The 20,285-nt window shown below is 36.8% G+C and overlaps 1 protein-coding gene across 2 annotated transcripts in view; it reads left to right on the top strand.

Annotated features, from left to right (window-relative positions):
• SPAG6 (sperm associated antigen 6) overlaps positions 1 to 20,285 on the top strand; it is a 58,832-nt gene that overhangs the window by 31,233 nt on the left and 7,314 nt on the right. For both annotated transcript variants that reach the window (XM_040248581.1, XM_040248580.1), the window contains exons 5-9: positions 4,487 to 4,692; positions 5,564 to 5,737; positions 8,859 to 9,011; positions 11,522 to 11,713; positions 18,542 to 18,658. In XM_040248581.1, the coding sequence (XP_040104515.1) occupies positions 4,487 to 4,692; positions 5,564 to 5,737; positions 8,859 to 9,011; positions 11,522 to 11,713; positions 18,542 to 18,658 (842 nt within the window). The remainder of the gene's footprint in view (positions 1 to 4,486; positions 4,693 to 5,563; positions 5,738 to 8,858; positions 9,012 to 11,521; positions 11,714 to 18,541; positions 18,659 to 20,285) is intronic.

Genomic DNA, 20,285 nt, shown 5'->3' with positions numbered 1-20,285 from the left:
ATGTTGGTACAACAGAAAACCTTTTTTCTCTGTTGTTGTTGTTTTTTTTTGGCATAACTACTTCTAATCTTGCTGGTTACCTAACAGTATATGATTATGTCACATGTTCTTGCATAAAAGAAGATATAGTTGTTAAAAATTCACTTTTTGAAGATTCATTTAAAATTTACAAGGAGGTTAAGATATTTTCCCACACTGAAGATAAATTTCTTGGCTTGTTTTTTCCCCTGGTCAAAACTTTTATGAATATCAATCTTTGATTTCCAAAGTGTAATAATTAACTAACCCAAACTCATTTCCAAATTAGAGTTAAAATGAATTCTGTGAAATTTCTCCTATGGGGAGTAACTTTAAAAAATGTATTTATTTATTTGGTTGTGTTGAGTCTTAGTTGCCACAAGCAGGATCTTTTAGTTGCAGCTTATGGGATTGAGTTCCCTGACCAGGGACTGAACCCGGTCCCCTGGGTTGGGAGCACAGAGTCTTAGCCACTGGACCACCAGGGAAGTCCTCTATGGGTATTAACTTTTAAGTATACCAGATTTTTATAAGGGTTTTGGTTATTCCTGCTTTTTTTTTTTTTTTTTAAGAATAGAAAAGTATAGGGAAGAAGAAAAGGGGAGATGGAAGGAAAATGGGAAGTCCTGCCTGAAACTGCACCCTGTGTATATGTCCCCAAACACTCCACGTACTTGACTCCAAGCCCCACTCTGCACTGCGGTCTGTTCATACATTCACCTTTAGCAAAGTCCACCAGGACAGAACAATGTTTTACTCTATTTGGCTTCCCCAAGATCTAACTAACCAAGTTTCTGGCACACAGTAAGCATGTAATGAACACTAAATGACCAGAAAAGAGAGCAAAATATGTGCATACACCAAGCCTGAGAGAGGACAGAATCATATCAGTATGGCTGGGGCTGTAAGTCAGACTATCAACCACACATGGCTTAAGCCTGAGGATGTTTTTCATTTCACATGACACAAAATTCAGAGTCAGGGCCATTCCAAGGTTGGTTATGCAGCTAAACAGTGTCACGGGGGACCCAGATGTTTCTTATTTTTGTACTCAGCCATCCTCAGCATATTGGCGATTTCTCCTATTACAGTTGCAAGATGGATGTAGGAGTTCCCAGATGTCATTTGCAGGCAGATGTGCCCATGTCCAGCACAGATGAGGTGGTGTTTCCTCCTGTGTATCTCTGTTTATTACAGAGGAAAATCTCTCACAGATGCTTCCAGCTGACTTCTACCCAGGTCCCATTTGCCAGGATTGGTTCACAAGCCCATGCCCTGACTGACAAGAAGCCAACTGCAACTGGTACAGAAATACCAGAGGAAGCAATGGTATGGAGGAGAAGAAAGGTATACCACAGGAAAAAAGAGCGGTGGAGGCAGGATGAAATAGTTAGCCTGTGGTTTGTGTAATATATTGGATTGGCCAAAAGGTTCATTTGGGTTTTTCCAAAACATCCATAATATCTTATGGAAAAACTCAAATGAACCTTTTGGCCAACCCAGTAGTATGGCTTGCATTATTCTAATGTAATGTGTATATGTACTCTTACCTGTATATATGTCTTGTACCCAGTATATGTATGAAAGAGGTTGAACAATATTGTTTATTAATAACAATGTGTGCCATCTAAGAGCAGAGCCAGGTTTGGAAGGACCATGTAAACTGGGGAGGTAAAGTATATGAAACTCAAGTACAGCATTGATTGCTAGGCCCCTTCCAGGTCCCTAGAAGCTTCATTCCCTTCAGGCAAGCCTTTCTTTGGTGCCCTCCCCATCCTTCCCCTCATTTAGCATCACTATTTCAGAAAGAATGGAAATCAGCTTTAGATGGGAATGGGTAACAAGCCAGAAAAACTGGGGTTTCTTTCATAACAGAGTTCAGGGAAAGGAGGATAATGGTACTCAATTACTCACGAAAGAATAAAATATATGGGAGTTACAACGATAATGTTTGTTTTAAAGAACTTTGTTTTCATTAATAGTACTTTTAATTGTTCACTGTATATTCTTTACTCTTAGAAACAGTGTGTAAAAATGAAAATACATACATAGATGAAGTAATCCTTATGCTTTCTCAAAATATGTAGCCCAGTAGAGTTGACCTTGAATGATGTGGGAGTTAGAGGTGCTGACCCTCCCTGAAATGGAAAATCTGAGTATAATTTATAGTCAGCCCTCATATTATCACTTCCTGCATGTCTGAGATTCTGAATCCAATCAACCACTGATGGTGAAGTACTGCAGAGTTTATCATTGAAAAAGCCCGCCTACAAGTGGACCCACCTGGATCAAATCCAGTGTTGTTCAAGGGTCACCTGGATATATAGATTCCAGGCACCCTTGTATATGACTATATAAAGTTGATGTTACCATACAACAGGGAGGTCTGGCATGCTGCAGTCCATGGGGTCACATAGAGTCAGACACAATGGGGCGACTGAACAACAGCAACAACTATACCACACCTGTATAATTTAATTGAATTAAATTAACATGCTAATTATTAAAGTAGAATATAAAAATTATATCTGGAAATTGCATGATATCACACCCTTATGTTTTCTTCCCTTTTCCCCTGGGAAGAAAGAGTGAACACCTGCTTTACCTGCTATATTGTTGGTCTTCAGGGAATGGCAATAGAATCTCAAAGAGGTTTCCGAGGAATGTCTTCTATTGATTTGAGGTGGATATTCCAGTCAGTTGCTGCTGTTGTCTTTTTTTTTTTAATTAAAAAATTATTTTTTATTTTTAATTTTTGGGCATACTGTGCAGTATGTGGGATCTTATTTCCCTGAACAGGGATTGAACTCATGCTCCCTGTAGTAAAAGCAGAGTCTTAACCACTGGACCACCAAGAGAGTCCCCTCCCCACCTTTTTTTTTAAAAAACATTTTCCTCTTATCTGCCTCTGGTTCTTGAGATTACATATTAACTTCCCATTGTATTTCATATTTCACACTGGATTTTTAAATTGAAACATATTTGCTAATCAGTGTAATGTTAATTTGTAGAAGTGTATCATTTGCACCAGCATTGAGTGATTCTGGCACATAATAACCTTCCATTAATACTTGTTTAATGAAAGAATGAATGAATCGTTTATACAATATGGGACTTCTCAGATAATTATAATAATTGAAGGAAAACAAGTGTTGGACACTAACCTTCATTTTCTAACATTATTTCCTTTCAGTAAATGTGATATTACCAGTTGTTTGAAAAATTAAAGACTCTTCTTTAAAGACTAAGTGATATGCTGAATTGATAATTTGGCTGTTGACATAAATTGTCCAGGAGTGGAATTGCTGGGTCATGTGATAATTCTGTTTTTAGTTTTTTGAGGCCTCTCCATACTGTTCTCCATAGTGGCTGTACCAATTTACATTCTGCTGTGTGGTGACCTAAATGGGAAAGAAATCTAAAAAAGAGGGGATATATATGTATAACTGATTCACTTTGCTGTACAGCAGAAACTAATGCAACATTGTAAAGCAACTATACTCCAGTAAAATTTTTTAAAATAACAAAAAAGATATAAATTGTCAAGCTGCTACACATCTGAGAAAATGAGAACATAGTTTGAAAGGAAGAGGTTGTAGAAATGGGTGTATGTGATTTAGTAAGAGAGTCCATGAACACAAGAGTAGGATCTGTAACTACGTAGTATATTTTATGCTTCTGAAAAGACATTTTTTACACATATATGGGTCTGCCTGTTTGCCTCACATTCTCTGTAATTTAAAAACTGTGTTTTTTTTATAGCTGTTATTCTTGGACACACAAGTAAATCAACATGTATATTTGAAAGATATTATTTCTGACTTATCAAATGCTTATGATTAATTTCTTTGATGTTAAAATTTATATATGTTAAATCCTGTTGTTTGGTTATAGTTCTCATTTTTAAAAATGTTTTTGTATGTAGAACAAAAATGCACCTTTTGTGTACAAAGTTTTTAAAAATCTTTTAAAAGTACAATAAGATGAAAGGAATTTAAAAATCGACATTACTGGCACGAGATTCATGTTAATGTTTACTCATGTAAATAGCACAAAATACTGCCTAATTAGTGTGGTTGGTAAATTTTTGGTACTTTAATTTTCTCTGTTATTGTAAACCATGCATAAAATGCTTGCCTATTGAGAAGTGCAGAATTGTCAGAGCTTAAACAGCTGACATCTGCTTACTCTCTTAAAAAAAAAAAAAAAAAGAATAACAAGCCATTTCAGCCTAATCTACCTCAAATGTGTTCATGTAAATGGAGGTCCATCTATTGACCTGTATTCTTTTCAGCTCGCGATTGGCCCACATGGTTCATGAAACCAGGAAGGCTGATTTGAAATGCAGATGTCGAGACAGTGAAGTACACCCTCCCCTTTTCGCTTTGCTGTATCTGTCAGGGCGAAAAGTGGCTTGTACAAGGGTCAGTCACCCATACTCACTTAATTACTTTTCTTGGACCCACAGAGCTGTCACAAGCTGTGGTGGATGCGGGAGCTGTTCCTCTTTTAGTGCTCTGTATCCAGGAGCCAGAAATTGCTTTGAAAAGGATTGCTGTTTCAGCCCTCAGTGATATCGCAAAGCATTCTCCAGAGTTAGCACAGACAGTGGTGGATGCAGGAGTGATTGCTCACTTAGCCCAGATGATCCTGAACCCTGACGCTAAACTGAAGGTATTTAAAAATAAAATTGAGAAACAAACAAACCAGGATTCCGATAATCTAATAAAATGGAAATGATATGTGTGCAGATGGATAGTATACATTTTTAGATATTAGTAAATTATCGTGCAAAACAGGTCTGGGTATATCATGTATTTGGGTCCTTTCGTATGTGGAAACTATGCTGTAAGGACTGGACAATCAAGATGTGACTGGGGAAAAGTACATGCAATGCTGAAAACTAGAAGGAACGTCAGAATTAATAAAGTAAGGAATCATGTCACGATTAAACCTCAGGGTTAGAAGGGACCTAAAGGTTTTCTAGCCCACTATTATATTTACGTTTCCTATGAAAATGGCCATATTAGTTTTTCGAGCTTTCTAAAATTTAATTTTCAGTTAATAGTCACCAATTATACTTTTATATTATAATAGTTATGTTCTATAAGATTTTAAGATTGTCAATGTTAATTAGACAATGTAAAATTCTTTAAAACGATAACAGCCACATGCCCAAAGTTCTGCTTGATCATGTTTGTATTACATTACTGTACTTATCATAAACTAATGATTTATGTAGTACATAATTAAGAAATAATATTCACCCAAAGGTCATATTCTTTGACCAGCCTCAATAAGTAAATATTTAAATAGTCAATAGTGTGAACTAAGATGTTCAACTTGGAAATTAGGAAATTTAAGAAATTGAGTATTTAGGTATTAGAGTAGGAGGTGAATACTTCAAGACTCTTAGCTTATGTTGGATTTTTGATTATTTCTTCCTCTTTATAAAGGAATTTGAATGTGTACAAAGCTATTTAAATTACATCTGAACTCCACAGTGGACCTTGTGTAACGTTTGGGTTTGGTTTTTGTTGAACAGCGTCAGGTCCTTTCAGCTCTCAGTCAGATTGCGAAACATTCTGTGGATCTGGCAGAAATGGTGGTCGAAGCAGAAATTTTTCCAGTGGTACTTACCTGTCTGAAGGACAAAGATGAATACGTGAAGAAAAACGCTTCTACTTTAATTAGAGAGATTGCAAAACATACACCCGAGGTAAAACAAGGGGAAAAGAAATCAGCTTCAAAATATAACCACATGCTGTTAGTTTTAGTTATTAAGCAGAACATCAATTTGTTGACAGGGCCCCAGGTGGTGTCACGTGTTGTGAGGGTTTCTCACCCTTAGCACAGTGGACATTTTGGACAAGATGATCCTTGTTGTAGGGTGGGGGGGCTGTCTGTATACTGTAGGGTGAATGTTCAGCAGCATCTCTGGCCTCTGCCCACTAGATGCTAGTAGCACCCCTCCCCTAAGTTGTGACAATCAAAAATGTCCCCATGTATAACCAACTGTCTCCAAGGGGACAAAAGTGCCCCCACTTGAGAACCACTGGGTTGTAGCAATGGAGTTTGAGTCTGAAATCTCAATTTTTAATCATTAATCATTGTCTGCTTTCCATTTCTAAGTTGTAGGGACTGTGGACCTTTGTTGTCCTGTCACTCTAGGTCATCTGGGTGTAGTGAGAGATAGTGCCCCTCCAGGTTGGGAGAGATCACCAACTCCCTGCTCAGCCGCTCATACACAGTGGTTCCTGCTCTGGGTTCTTAGATGGGAAAAGAATAGAGATGAAGTGAACCTGGGTAGATTCTGAAGTTGGTCTTTTTCTGTGCATATTTTCATGAATCAATTTCATTTCACCAAACTCTTCAGTATTTATTCTTTATTTCACCCAACATCTTTATCTGATTGAGATTTTTCAAGATTGGAGTGCCAACAGCTAGTGATCATTGCTAGCAAAGGACAGATAATGAGGCTAGAACATTTCAAGTTTGACCTCATCTTTCAGTATTGAGTGATTAATCTGCTTCATACTCAACGCATTGTGTGGAGGGGGTGGGGAGCGGTTTCAGCAGTTAGCGAGTTATGAACTAGCCCTAGGTTTAGTGTTTATGTGAGGAACTTTGACATCTATTACGATAAGGATAAAAGTCATGTAAGAAAAATTGAACAGCAGAGAGGCTCACAGTGAGCATATTCTGTAATTAGAAATAGCAGGATTGTTATCCTTGTATATTTCTTTGATAAATGTAATACTTTGGAATGATATTTCAGATTGTGTTGTTTAGTCCTTAAGTTGTGTCCAACTCTTTTGCAACCCCATGGACTGTAGCCTGCCAGGATCCTCTGTCCATGGGTTTTCCCAGGCAAAAATACTGGAGTGGGTTGCCATTTCCTTTTCCAGGGGATTTTCCTGACCCAGGGATTGAACCTAAGTCCCCTGCGTTGGCAGATGCATTCTTTACCACTGAACCACCATTTTTTAGGTCTGAAATTTTAAAATTTGCAATGCTAACATAATGTTAACAGACATCCTGGAATGTGAAGTCAAGTGGGCCTTAGAAAGCATCAATACAAACAAAGCTAGTGGAGGTGATGGAATTCCAGTTGAGCTATTTCACAAGATGATGCTGTGAAAGTGCTGCACTCAATATGCCAGCAAATGTGGAAAACTCAGCAGTGGCCACAGGACTGGAAAAGGTCAGTTTTCATTCCAATCCCAAAGAAAGGCAATGCCAAAGAATGCTCAAACTACCACACAATTGCACTCATCTCAAATGCTAGTAAAGTAATGCTTAAAATTCTCCAAGCCAGGCTTCAGCAATACGTGAACCGTGAACTGCCAGATGTTCAAGCTGGTTTTAAGAAAGGCAGAAGAACCAGAGATCAAATTGCCAACATCTGCTGGATCATCAAAAAAGCAAGAGAGTTCCAGAAAAGCATTGATTTCTGCTTTATTGACTATGCCAAAGCCTTTGACTCTGTGGATCACAATAAACTGTGGAAAATTCTTAAAGAGATGGGAATACCAGACCACCTGACCTACCTCTTGAGAAACCTGTATGCAGGTCAGGAAGCCACAGTTGGAACTGGACATGGAACAACAGATTGGTTCCAAATAGGAAAAGGAGTACGTCAAGGCTGTATATTGTCACCCTGCTTATTTAACTTCTATGCAGAGTACATCATGAGAAACGCTGGGCTGGAAGAAGCACAAGCTGGAATAAAGTTTGCCGGAAGAAATATCAATATCCTCAAATATGCAGATGACACCATCCTTATGGCAGAAAGTGAAGAGGAACTAAACAGCCTCTTGATGAAAGTGAAAGAGGAGAGTGAAAAAGTTGGCTTAAAGCTCAACATTCAGAAAACAAAGATCTTGGCATCTGGTCCCATCACTTCATGGCAAATAGATGGGGAAACAGTGAAAACAGTGGCTGACTTTATTATTCTGGGTTCCAAAATCACTTCAGATGGTGATTGCAGCCATGAAATTAAAAGATGCTTACTCCTTGGAAGGAAAGTTATGACCAACCTAGACAGCATAGTGAAAAGCAGAGACATCACCTTGTCAACAAAGGTCCATCTAGTCAAGGCTATGGTTTTTCCAGTGGTCATATATGGATATGAGAGTTGGACTATAAAGAAAGCTGAGCGCCGAAGGATTGATGGTTTTGAACTGTGGTGCTGGAGAAGACTCTTGAGAGTCCCTTGGACTGCAAGGAGATCCAACCAGTCCATCCTAAAAAAGATCAGTCCTGGGTGTTCATTGGAAGGACTGATGCTGAAGCTGAAAGTCCAATACTTTGGCCACCTCATGTGAAGAGCTGACTCATTGGAAAAGACTCTGATGCTGGGAGAGATTGAGGGCAGGAGGAGAATGGGACGACAGAGGATGAGATGGTTGGATGGCATCACCTACTCAATGGACATGGGTTTGGGTGAACTCCAGGAGTTGGTGATGGACAGGGAGGCCTGGTGTACTGTGGTTCATGGGGTGGCAAAGAGTCGGACACGACTCCGCGACTAAACTGAACTGAACTGAACTGAACGTAATATTCAAAAGTAGTCTTATACTGGACTTCCTTCATGGTCCAATGATTGAGAATCCACCTTTCAATACAGGGGACACAGGTTCGGTCCCTGATGGGGAAACTGAGATCCCACATGCTGTTGGGCCTGCATGCTGCAATGAAGACCCAGTACAGTCAACTAATACTGCTAATAATAAAACCAAAATATCCTCTATAAAATATTTTTTAAAAATAATAATTAAAAAAAAAATCATCCCATACTTTAGGGCCGTGATAATGTAACTCTCTCTCTTTTCTCTTAGCTTTCTCAGCTGATAGTGAACGCTGGGGGAGTTGCTGCCGTGATCGACTGCATCGGGTCCTGCAAAGGGAACATAAGGCTGCCAGGCATCATGCTGCTCGGCTACGTGGCAGCTCATTCTGAGAACCTGGCAATGGCAGTCATCATTTCCAAGGTTTGTCCTTGCTTCCTTTCCCCCTGATTTTTGCAGCGATATCCTCTAAGACAGACCAGAGATTAATACTTTCCCACAGAGTGTACAATATAACTGATCAGAGACAAAGAATTACCAGCTTTTTTCCAGGCTTACTAGTAAGTTTGCCAGAGCAATGCTAAAGTAAGGTTGACTTGGCAGGAAGTTTGAAGTTTTACTCAGTGTTTAATATTAATAAAATGTCAGCACCTCTGAGTATTAGTATTATCTGTATCTAAGTAATGTGTATTTTGTATCTTGTAAAGCATACTTTGATTAAAGACAGCTAACATACCCAATGGTCATTTGTATCATCTTGTACGGATGGCTCTCTCTCCTTTAGCTTCCAGAAGCTAATTTCTCTTCTTAGATGTGGGCAATTCAGAGTGCATGGGCACATGTCGGATAGCAGTGTTTCTGTTTGCTTGCTTGAGGGATTTGGCCTTATCTCAGTTTACAACTTGGTATTAACCTACCAGATTGAGTAACCCTGGCTCGTAGTAGGTGCTCAAAAAATATTTGTTGAATGAGTAAATACTGATCTCCTGAAGCACGCTTCAAAGGCTGTGTGCTCCCAGTGTCTCTGGCAACCCTCTAGGGTGCAGGTTTCTTATCGGCATGGAAAACCCGCTGCTGTATGTTAAACAGAAGTGTGGATTTTTTTTTTATCCTTTGCTAATCCTCAGAATAAAAAGGAGCCTCAGATCTTTATTTTCTACCTATTCCTTGATAATACTTTACTTCACTCCCTCTTTATCCTGAGCTTTTCCTTTTGTTCTTCTATTACCAAAGACTCTGATAGTGACTGGGGCAGTAGTGCTGCTTCCTGAAGGGTCACAGTGGGGATATTATTGGAATTTTTGATTCTCGGTTCTTGTGTGGATTGTCAGAAAGTCCACACATAGGAAGGATGAGGAAAGAAGCCGCAATTGCTTTTGCTTCCTATGTTTCTGCCCCAGACTATCCAGGAGGTGCTCCCCCTCTTTGGTCTGGGGCTGCTGGCCTCTCACACCTGGTTGTCTTTCATTTAATTGAAAATCAAGGTGGGGGCAGCAGCAGTTTGAGGCTGATCACACAGCACTGCGTCATTCTTTCTGGTTCTCTGTAGTACTGTCAGGACTGACAATACCTCCCATCTAAATAATACTTTCTAACGTTCAAAGCACTGTCACGCTTCTTGTCTCATTTGCTGTTCATAACAGCCATGGCTAGTAAGTCATCATTTTGGGGACTGTCTTCTTTTCCTCCTGCTTCTTCATTCTTGGTATGTCTCAGATATATGGACTTTCTGGAAAGTTGCCTCATTCTGAAGATAGAAAAGATTCTGACCTTTTTTTTTTTTTGTATGGGCTGACACACATTTTTAGTTGTAAGAAAGAAGTCAAAGAAGTAATATGGCAGATCTCTTCTGGAAATTGGTCTTAATAGCCAAATTTAGAGACTTCCATGGTGGTCCATTGTTTAACCCTCCTTGCTTCCAATGCATGGGGATTTGGATTTGATCCCTGGTTGAGGAACTAAGATCCCACATGCTGAGTGGTGTGGCCAAAAAATTAAAAAAAAAAGAAATATAAAGATGGAGGGAAAAAAACTATAGACGATCATTTGGCCTTTGCTTGTGGTAGGATGATCATGTGATAGTGGTTTTTGTGGTACTGAATTTAAGGTGATAATTTAGTATTGGCGTTAGATAATTTAGTTTAGTCTCAAGTTAGAAAGTTAGGCCTATACAGAATGAATTATAATTTGATTTGGTTATTTGACTCTTCTTTGGGTATATAAGCTGTGATGCATTTGAGGCCCTTTAGTTAATTCTGTTTTATTTAGCTACAATTGAAGTACAAAATACAAGCACATGCCATCAGTGTGATAAAAGTACTCATCCCTTCTTTGACATTCAGTCAGATTAAATTGGGCAAAACTATTGTGTAAATGTTGACCAAAAGTAATGGAAATTCACTATCTCAGGAAAGATTTTAGTGAATATATTTTACCTAAAATTTACTTAAATAGGCTTCTTGCTCATATTATTCATTTGATTTTGGGTCTATAGTAGGTATTTTTTTTTTTTTTTTTGGATCTCTTGGTGAAAAGTTAATTTTTTAAAAGATTCTAAATTAACTTTTTTAGTTTAGAAGGAAAGCAAATGATTTTAAACTCCTATGCATTTTTAATTTGTCACAGTGGTATCTGGCTTTGCCTAAATACTAGCCTGTGGCATCTGTTTTTTGGTTAAATGCCTCTGTTTGGAGAGCAAACGCTAGTAGAAATACTTAGTTTAGTTGTATTGTTACAGCTAATTAAGGTAAATTAGTTCTAGTCGTTTTATTGACTTGAAAAATGACGGCCCCTGTGAAGTGCTCATTTATTGAACAGTTTAAAGGAAAAAAAGGATCAAGACTGAAATGATTCTTCTAATGTCTGAGAGACATGGAAGACCCTTTAATCCTGCTCTAGGTTCGTAACTCTTGCTCTTTTGATCCACACTGCAGGGTGTGCCCCAGTTGTCCCTCTGCTTGTCAGAAGAACCAGAAGACCATATTAAGGCTGCCGCCGCCTGGGCCTTGGGACACATTGGGAGACACACTCCTGAGCACGCACGGGCCGTCGCTGTCACAAACACTCTGCCTGTCCTGCTCTCTTTGTACATGTCAACCGAAAGTTCTGAGGATCTTCAAGTGAAAGTAAGTGCTTAATTCTTCACCATTTTAATGAAGATTTGTTAGATTTTTAACTCATAATATGTAATTTTAAATGTTTTAATTTTTATTGCGGACCATATCTTTTTTTTTTTTTGGTACGCTTGATTGATTGATTGATTTTTGTCTGTGCTGGTCTTTGCTGCTGCTCTCAGACTTCCTTTAGTTGCTGCGGGTGGAGGCAAGCCCAGCTGTGGCGCGTGGGCTCTCGGGCACTTGGGCTTCAGCACTTGCAGCTGATGGGCTCACTAGTTGCGGTGCATGGGCTTAGTTGTTCCAAGATATATGTTATCTTCCTGGACCAGGGATGGAACCTTTGCCTCCTGCACTGCAGGGCAGTTTCTTAACCACTGACTGGACCACCAGGGAAGTCCAACAATATTATTTTTCTGAGTCAAGAAATAAGTTTATCAGAAGAATTGAGGGTGACTGGTTTGAAAACAAATTACCCTTGTCTCTAAAAATCAATGATAAAATTTAAAGGAAGTTCTCTATGGGTACAAAGTTTTTTGTAAAACAAATGTCTGATTGTTGCTATCTACATTTCTATTGACTTTTCTTGTGGAATAGGAGTTAAATAATAGGACTTTGGAAGTGAAATTGGCCAGAGAGAACTTTAGTCCATTTTAAATTAAAAATTGAGCCTAAAAAAATGTAAAAGGAATGCCTCTCCAAAGTCATTCCTGAAGCATGAGTGACGAGTGACCTCTCCTAACTCCAAGTCTGTCTGATCTTTTAGTTATGTCTTATGTTTGTTCCTTGAAAGGAAAATGACCATAAGATTCCCCAAATTAAACATTTTAAAATCTTGTATTAAAAAAATGAAGATTTCTGAAAAAAAGTTACTAAAATGGTTCATTAAACATGAATATAAAGTAGGATGGGTTTTAAAAATAATTTTAGAATTTCAAAGAAAGAAAAATGTTTCCCAGCATACTCCCTATTAGGAAAACATCTAACTTCTTGAAAGCAGCTCTCAGAATTAACTTGAGTTGAGGGAAATACACAGAAAAGATAATAATTCAAATTAAAATGAACATTAAGTTAAATTACTCTTAAATTTGAAGGAAAACAATAAAGTAACAAATAGGAAAACACATGTTACAACAACTTTAGATAGTATAATGGGACAGGAAATCTATTTGAACTGCACAGTTTGAGGGACTCTGAAAGCTATCGAGTGAGTCATTTATTTGATTTATAAATTTTACAAAAGTGAATTTATGTTGATTTGATTATGTTTACATGTTTTTTCTCTACAAACTCATTGAGGGAAGTTGATTTCTAAGATTAAGATTTCTAAGATTTCCATTTTTATAAGACTTTCTAGATCAAAGCAATGATTTAATAGATTTCTATTACTTCTCCAATGTTGAGTCTATTCCTTGGCAAAGCATGGTAGATGGTAAAACTGATAATGTGCTAAGGTCTTTTCCTGTGTAACAACTCTGTGATTCTTTGACTTTCTGGTGAGAAAACACAACTCCATTTCCAGTTTTGACTTGTCTAAATACAGATTATTTACGTATATGTAATTTTAACCTATGAATGACATTCTCTTTTTACCTCAAATTTCTTTAACCCATTATCATCATTGTCTTTCTTTCTCCCTCCCCCTCCCCCTTCCCTACTTCCTCGTCTTTCCTTCTCCCTCCTCCTCACTTCTCGTCCTCCCCACCCTTACCTCTAGTGATCCAGGGAAATAAAAGAATACATCAGCTCCAGCATGAATAATTAATAGCAGAGTAGATAGTAATTATAGTTTGAGAAACCCTTGCAAATAGTCTCTTAGGGAGCGCTATATACTATTTACATGCTACCAAGTTTATATAACTTGATTTTTAATGAATGTTATGATGCTATATTGTATAAATATCATTGGAGTAAAAACGGTTGATTACTTTTTGAAGTCAGGTAATTTTTACTGTATATTAGTTTAACAAAGGTGGTTTTACTAATAGAAGATTCCTTCTACCTTTATTTGATACAATATTTATTTTCAGGAAATACAGTGGGTATTAAATTAAAAGTGATTTATCAATCATTATCCTGTCATCAATCTTTCCAAGGCTTTAAATCCATACAAATGTTTTCTTATTGTAGGGACTTAATCATTCCTTTCTTTTTTTTCTTCTCCAAGGTCTCTTGGACTCTATCAGTTGTTTTAAAGGCTTTAGAGTAAAAGTCCAAACCCTTTGATTTGACACTATCTCAAAAGGGAAAAGTATCCAAGCACTTTAGGAACTGTCTAATGGTGTTTCTCATTTGTTATTCTGTAGCAGCTTTCAAATTATAAGGCCATGTTGAAGTTACTTTTGTCCCAAAGACATGCAAGCTTCTGTAAGCATTCTCTAATTGGTTCTGATCCAGGAGAGCCCAGGAGCAGCCCCTTGGAATTTCTTGCACATTTTTATATGGTCTTACTATCTGCCTGTACCTATGTAATTTCAAATGCCTTATGAAAACTGAAAAAAATATGTATCTTTTATATAATCATCTTACCTACATATATTTTGAAAATATTCAGGCAGTTGTATTTTCATTTGTTTTGATTCAGAGATATTAGGTGGAATTAGTTTGGTATTTGAATGGTTATAAAGCTATTCAAATAGTTTTAAGACTATTTCTAACATAATTATTTAAATATTACATTCTAATTGTCTTGGTTGTTCCCCTTTGTTTTTAGCAGCTTTATTGAAATATAACTTGTATTCCATATAATTTACCCATTTTAAACTATACAATTCAATGGTTTAGTGAAGATTCACAGGTGCTACCATCGCCACAGTCTAATTTTAGAACATTTTATTTTCCCATTAGCTGTCACTCCATGTCCTCCCTGTCTAGCCCCAGGCAACCATTATTTTACTATCTGTCTTTGAGGATTTGCCTCTTCTGGACATTTCATTTAAACAGTACGATACAATATATGTGGCCTTTTGTGCCTGGCTTCTTGTTTCAGGGTTCATCCATGTTGTAGCATATATCAATATTTTGTTCCTTTTAATTACCAAATAATATTCCATTATATTGATATACCACATTTTGCTTTTCTATTCATTGCTTGGACCTTGGGTTGTTTCTACTCCTTGACCATCGTGAACAATGCCACTGTGAACATAACTGTACAAGTTTTTGTGTGGATGTGTGTTTTCATTTCTCTTGGGTATATACCTAGGAATGGACTTGCGAGGTCATATGATAACTCTTTTTAACATTTTGAAGAACTGTCAAACTGTTTTCCAATGTAGTTATACCATTTTGATTCCCACCAGCAATGTATGAGGGTTCTAATTTTCAATATCATTGCCATTACTCGTTACTGTCTTTGTTTTTAATTGTAGCCATCCTAGTGGATATGAATTCATATCTCATTGTGGTTTTGATCTGCATTTCCCTGATGGCTAAAGATGCTGAAATTTTTTTTCTTGTGCTTATTGGCCATTTGTATATCTTCTTTGGAGAAATGTCTAATCAGACCTTTGGCCCATTTTAAAATTGGGCTATTTATGTTTCTATTATTGAGAATTTAAGGATTCTTTACATCTTCTGGATACAAGTCCTTATCAGATGTATGACTTACAAATATTTTTTTCCTTTTCTGTGGGTTGTTTTACCACGTTATTGATAGTATTGTTTACAGCAAGTCTCTAAAAAATTTTAAGGAGATTCAGTTTATCTTTTTTTTTTTTTTTGCTCCTGTGCTTTTGGAGCTATATGTGAGAAGAATTTTCCTAGCACAGAGTCAAGAAGATTTACTCCTGTGTAACCCCCTCATTTAAATAACTGTAGCTCTTTGGTCAGAATACTTTCAGAATAAAATTAACTTTTGAATAAAGAAGCATTTTTCATTTTAAGCAGTTTTCAAGAAAGATCGTTCATTTTCAACAATGAAAGCAACGATGAATAATTTTTGGTTACTCCTTTCTTTTTCTGTGAAAAACAAAGTGGCATCAAGTGTTTGTCTAGAATTGACAATTTTGTTTTGCTAATTACTATTCTTATGTGTATCATTAATAGGAAAAAAAGGGTAGTATTGCTAATCACTTATTGTGGTTTCTACAAGAGCTTTGATCAGTGTGGCTAGAGTCAGTTTTTAGAAATGACAGAAAAATTAATGAATGTAGATTGTAGATTCTCCACTAGTTTGTAGGAAAACCAGGCTCAAACCCAAGTTGCCCTACATTGATAGTCCATGATTCCTTCCCTAACATCATCATGTAACGTTATAAGATAAACACTATCTACTAAATGCTGTGACATTTAGCAAAATTCATAATCTCTTATTCATTATTTTGAAGTAACACATGACTTGATTTTCTGACCTAGGTAAAGAAAAGGATTTGTTGACCCCACGTAATTTCTGTACAAGTCACAGAATAAAATTATAGGAGCAATTTTATTTCACTCACAGCCATAAGTCACCAAATACAAGTCATATTTTCCAAAGTCTTATACATTTTAAACCCAACATATAACATGATCTTGTATGTAGAAAATCCTAAGAAATACACACAAACACATTCACTAATACTAACTAGTAAGAGTTCAACAAAATCACTGGGAAGAAGATAAATATGTAAAAACCAACTGTATTTCCATATTCTAGTAGTGAGTAATTCAAATATGAAATTAAGAAAATAGTTTCATTTATAATAGCATCAAAAGAATAAAATATTTAGGAATAAATTTAACAAAAGAAGTATAAGACTTGTACACTGAAAACTATAAAACATTGCTGAAAAAAATTAAAGAAGATCTGAATAAATGAAGAGACATTCCATGTTCACAGATCGGAAGGTTTGATATTGTTAAAATGGCGATTCAATATTGTTAAAAATGATCTATATTTTCAATACAATCCCTGTCAAAATCCCAGTGTCTTTTTTCCTCAAAAAACTTGAGAAGCTGATCCTGAGATTCATATAGAAATGCAAAGGACTTGAACTTGCCAAAACAATCTTGAAAAAGAAAGACTTACACTGCCCAATTTCAAAACTTACTATAAAGCTACACAAACAAGATGCTTACAGAAAGACTGTATATATGTCAATGTAGTAATCGAATGAAAAATCTGAAATGGACCCTTTATCATCAACTGATTTCTCACAAAGGTGCCAAGGCAATTTAATGTTAAAAGATAGTCTTTTCAGCAAATGGTACTAGGACAATTATTATACCTTCAGACAAAAATATTAATTTGGATCCTTATCTCATACCATACACTAGAATTAACTAAAAATGAATAATACTGATAGATCTAAATGTAAGAATTAAGATTATAAAACTCTTGGAAGAAAACATAGGAGTAAGTATTTTTAGCCTTGGAATAGGCATTGATTTCTTAAAAATGACACTTAAAGCACAAGTAATAAAAGAAAACATTGATAAATTGGATTCCATCAAGATGAAAAACTTGTATGCCTCAGAAGACATTACTGAAAAAATGAAAAGACAAGCCACAGACTGAAAAATTACTCGCAAATCATATATTCAAGCAAGGACTTGTATTCAAAATATATAAAGAGCTCTTACAACTCAGTAATAAGAAGATACATAACCTCACTAAGCAATGGGCAAAAATGAATAGACATTTCAGTGACAAATGACCAATCAGCACATGGAAAGAGTCTCAACATCATTAGAGAAACACAAATCAAAACCATAATGAGATGTTACTTTACACCCACAAGAATGGTTATAATTAATAAGACAGAAAATAACAAGTGTTGATTATCCTATGGAGAATTGAACCTTCCTACAATACTGGTGAGAATGTAAAATGTTGCAGTCATGTTGAAAAATAGTTTGGTAGTTTCTCAAAATATTAAACATAAATTTACAATTATCACCCAATAACTCTACTCTTCAGTATTTTCCCAAGTGAAAAAATTTGCTTGTGAATCTTCATAGTAGCATTATTCATATTAGCCCAAAGTGGAATTAACCCAAATGTCCATCAACTGGTGAATGGATAAACAAAATGTGATAAATCCCTGTAATGGAATACTATTTGACGATGAAAGGAGTGAAGCACTGATATGTGCTATAACATGGATGAACCTCAAAAACATTATACTTAGCAAATGAGGCCAGAACCAAAAGTTAACATATTATGATTTCATTTATACGGATGGTCCAGAAAAGTAAAATTTATAGAGAAAGGAAGTAGATTAGTAGTTGTCTGGGGTTGGTAGGGGTAAGTGGAAGAGGGAATATGGAATAACTATAAATGGGCATGGGGTTGTTTGGGATGATGAAAATGTTCTAAAATTAGATTGTGGTGATGGTTGCCCAAATCTGTAAATTTACTAAAAATCCATTGAACCGTGCACTTAAAATGAGTGAATTTATGGTATGTAAATTATATCTCAGTAGTGTTGTTAAATAATCTCAAGCCCAGATATTGACAACTAAACAAAATCCTAACTAATATACTAATATTCGTTTCATGCTGGATAATTCAACTGATTATGATTAATGATATACATCCTGATATAGAAGTTTATAGTCAAAAATCAAGTATATTTCTTGATGAAGGATAGTAAAGCTCAGTGGATTCCTACTGTCATTAGAGTTCTTGATTAATAACTTGACAGTCTGTCACCAACTTGGAACTGTTAGGATTGGGGTAAGGCTGTGTGGTACAGTGAATGTGATCTCCACTAGCACATTAGTAGACTTTGTCACCAACAGCTTTTAGGTTCATTATGAAGCTCTTCGTTTTCAAATTCCAGAACACAAGATGTGACTTTCTGTCAGGCTTTCATTGATTACTTACTTTGGTGTGTATTTTGCTTTGTATTTCAATAGAGTAAAAAAGCCATAAAGAATATCTTACAAAAATGCACCTATTTACCAGCTCTTGAACCATTTCTGTATGATGCTCCTCCCAATATTCTGAAGCACGTGGTTGGACAGTTCAGTAAGGTAAGACATGCTCTCTTAGCCTGGAAGTGGGGAAAGAGAATTAAAACGAGGTATTAACTTGCATTTTTTTGTTGGGTCAGTGTTTTCTTCTGTAAGATGGGGGCAGGGTTTTACTATTTGATTTTACTGATCATATCGACAGGGAGGGTAATATAGGTTAATAAAATTCACATAAGTTAATAAAATTCACACATAACTAATTCACACTTTCTTCTTCATCATGCTTCCTCACAGCCTCTGTCCTGTCTTTTTTATATTCTTGGAGAGTAAAAGAGTCAACATGTGAAAACTTCATAACCCTTTGGTAGTTTTCCTGGTAACTCTTAGTCTCACTCAGCTGGAAACAACTGCAAAGATCCCCACAGTATTTTCTGTGAAATCCATGCACTTACCGGAGATGCTTCCAGACAATCATTTGGAATGTATTGGCTTATTTGGTAACCACTCTTTAACCAGCATGGCTATCATGTTTCTTAGCTCACTGCAGACTCAAGATAGTAAGGTGGAAAGGTCAAGCTGCTGGATGGGGTCCAGCCAGAGGAACTGACTCCTGACAGCTGAGGCCAAGAGAGACTGTGTGTGTTCCCACAGCCATGGATGGCCAGGAGGGGGACCCTAAGTCATCAAGAAGTGGTCAGGTTGTGTTCAGGTTGAATTTAAGAAAATAAGGTCTTTGAAATTTGTATCTCAGTGTGGCTGTGAGCTCAGGCTCTGGAGCTGGGTTGCCTGGGTTTCTACTAGCAGCAATACCTTTAACGACGTCTTGACCTCTCTAAACCTTAGCGTAATTACCCATAGACTGGGGCTAATAAGAGAACCTGTTTTATAGGGTCATTGTAAAGATTAATGAGTTGTTATACGTATAGAGTTTAGCCTAATCCCAGGCACTCAAAAAAAATACCCCACAAAACCCTAAAAAGTTGTTTTTGAGAAATAAAACATGAAAGTGCTAAAGGCTGATTTTAAAAAATTAATAAAAATGAATGGGGGCCAAATTTGCTTGAAGCGTCAGTTATAAGGCTGTATGAAGGAGGTACTACTGTTGTGTACTATATTTCTACAAATACTAAACAAAAACTGTATGTTGTTAAAATGTTTAAGCTGGGCCCTACAGCTGAATAGGTCTAGTTTTAGGTATTCCTCTGAAAGATCGTACTGTCTTTGACTCATTTCTGTGATCTCCAACATCTTGCTGCCCCTTAAGCACCATAGTCATTGGATGGTAGGTTTTACGTTGCTGAAGCCCCCTCAGGATACAGCTCTGTGTATCAAACACCTGTGCTCTGTCTTCTTCCTTCTAAGAAAATAATAAGCGGACTTCCCTGTGGTCCTGTGGCTAAGACTCTGTGCTCCCAGTGCAGGGGGCCCAGGTTTAATCCATGGTTGGGGAATTAGATCCTGTATGATGCATCAAAGATCCCACGTGTTGCAACTAAGACCTGGTGCAGTCAAATAAATACATTTTTTAAAAAAAGAATAAAAAAATCAACCTTTGTTTTCTGGATGCTAAGTAAGAAAGCAACCAGCTAATTTGATCAGCTAAGAGGGAAGAAGGTGTAAGGGGACGAGTGGATCATCTACAGTCATCACTTCTTGTGAGTAGCTGACATTATTTCTGAAAGTTTCA

This window comes from Oryx dammah, unplaced genomic scaffold (genome assembly GCF_014754425.2).
Source record: "Oryx dammah isolate SB20612 unplaced genomic scaffold, SCBI_Odam_1.1 HiC_scaffold_10, whole genome shotgun sequence".
Taxonomy (NCBI): Eukaryota; Metazoa; Chordata; class Mammalia; order Artiodactyla; family Bovidae; genus Oryx; species Oryx dammah.
The sequence above is the reverse complement of the archived record's forward strand: the minus strand, read 5'-3'. Positions and strand labels throughout refer to the sequence as shown.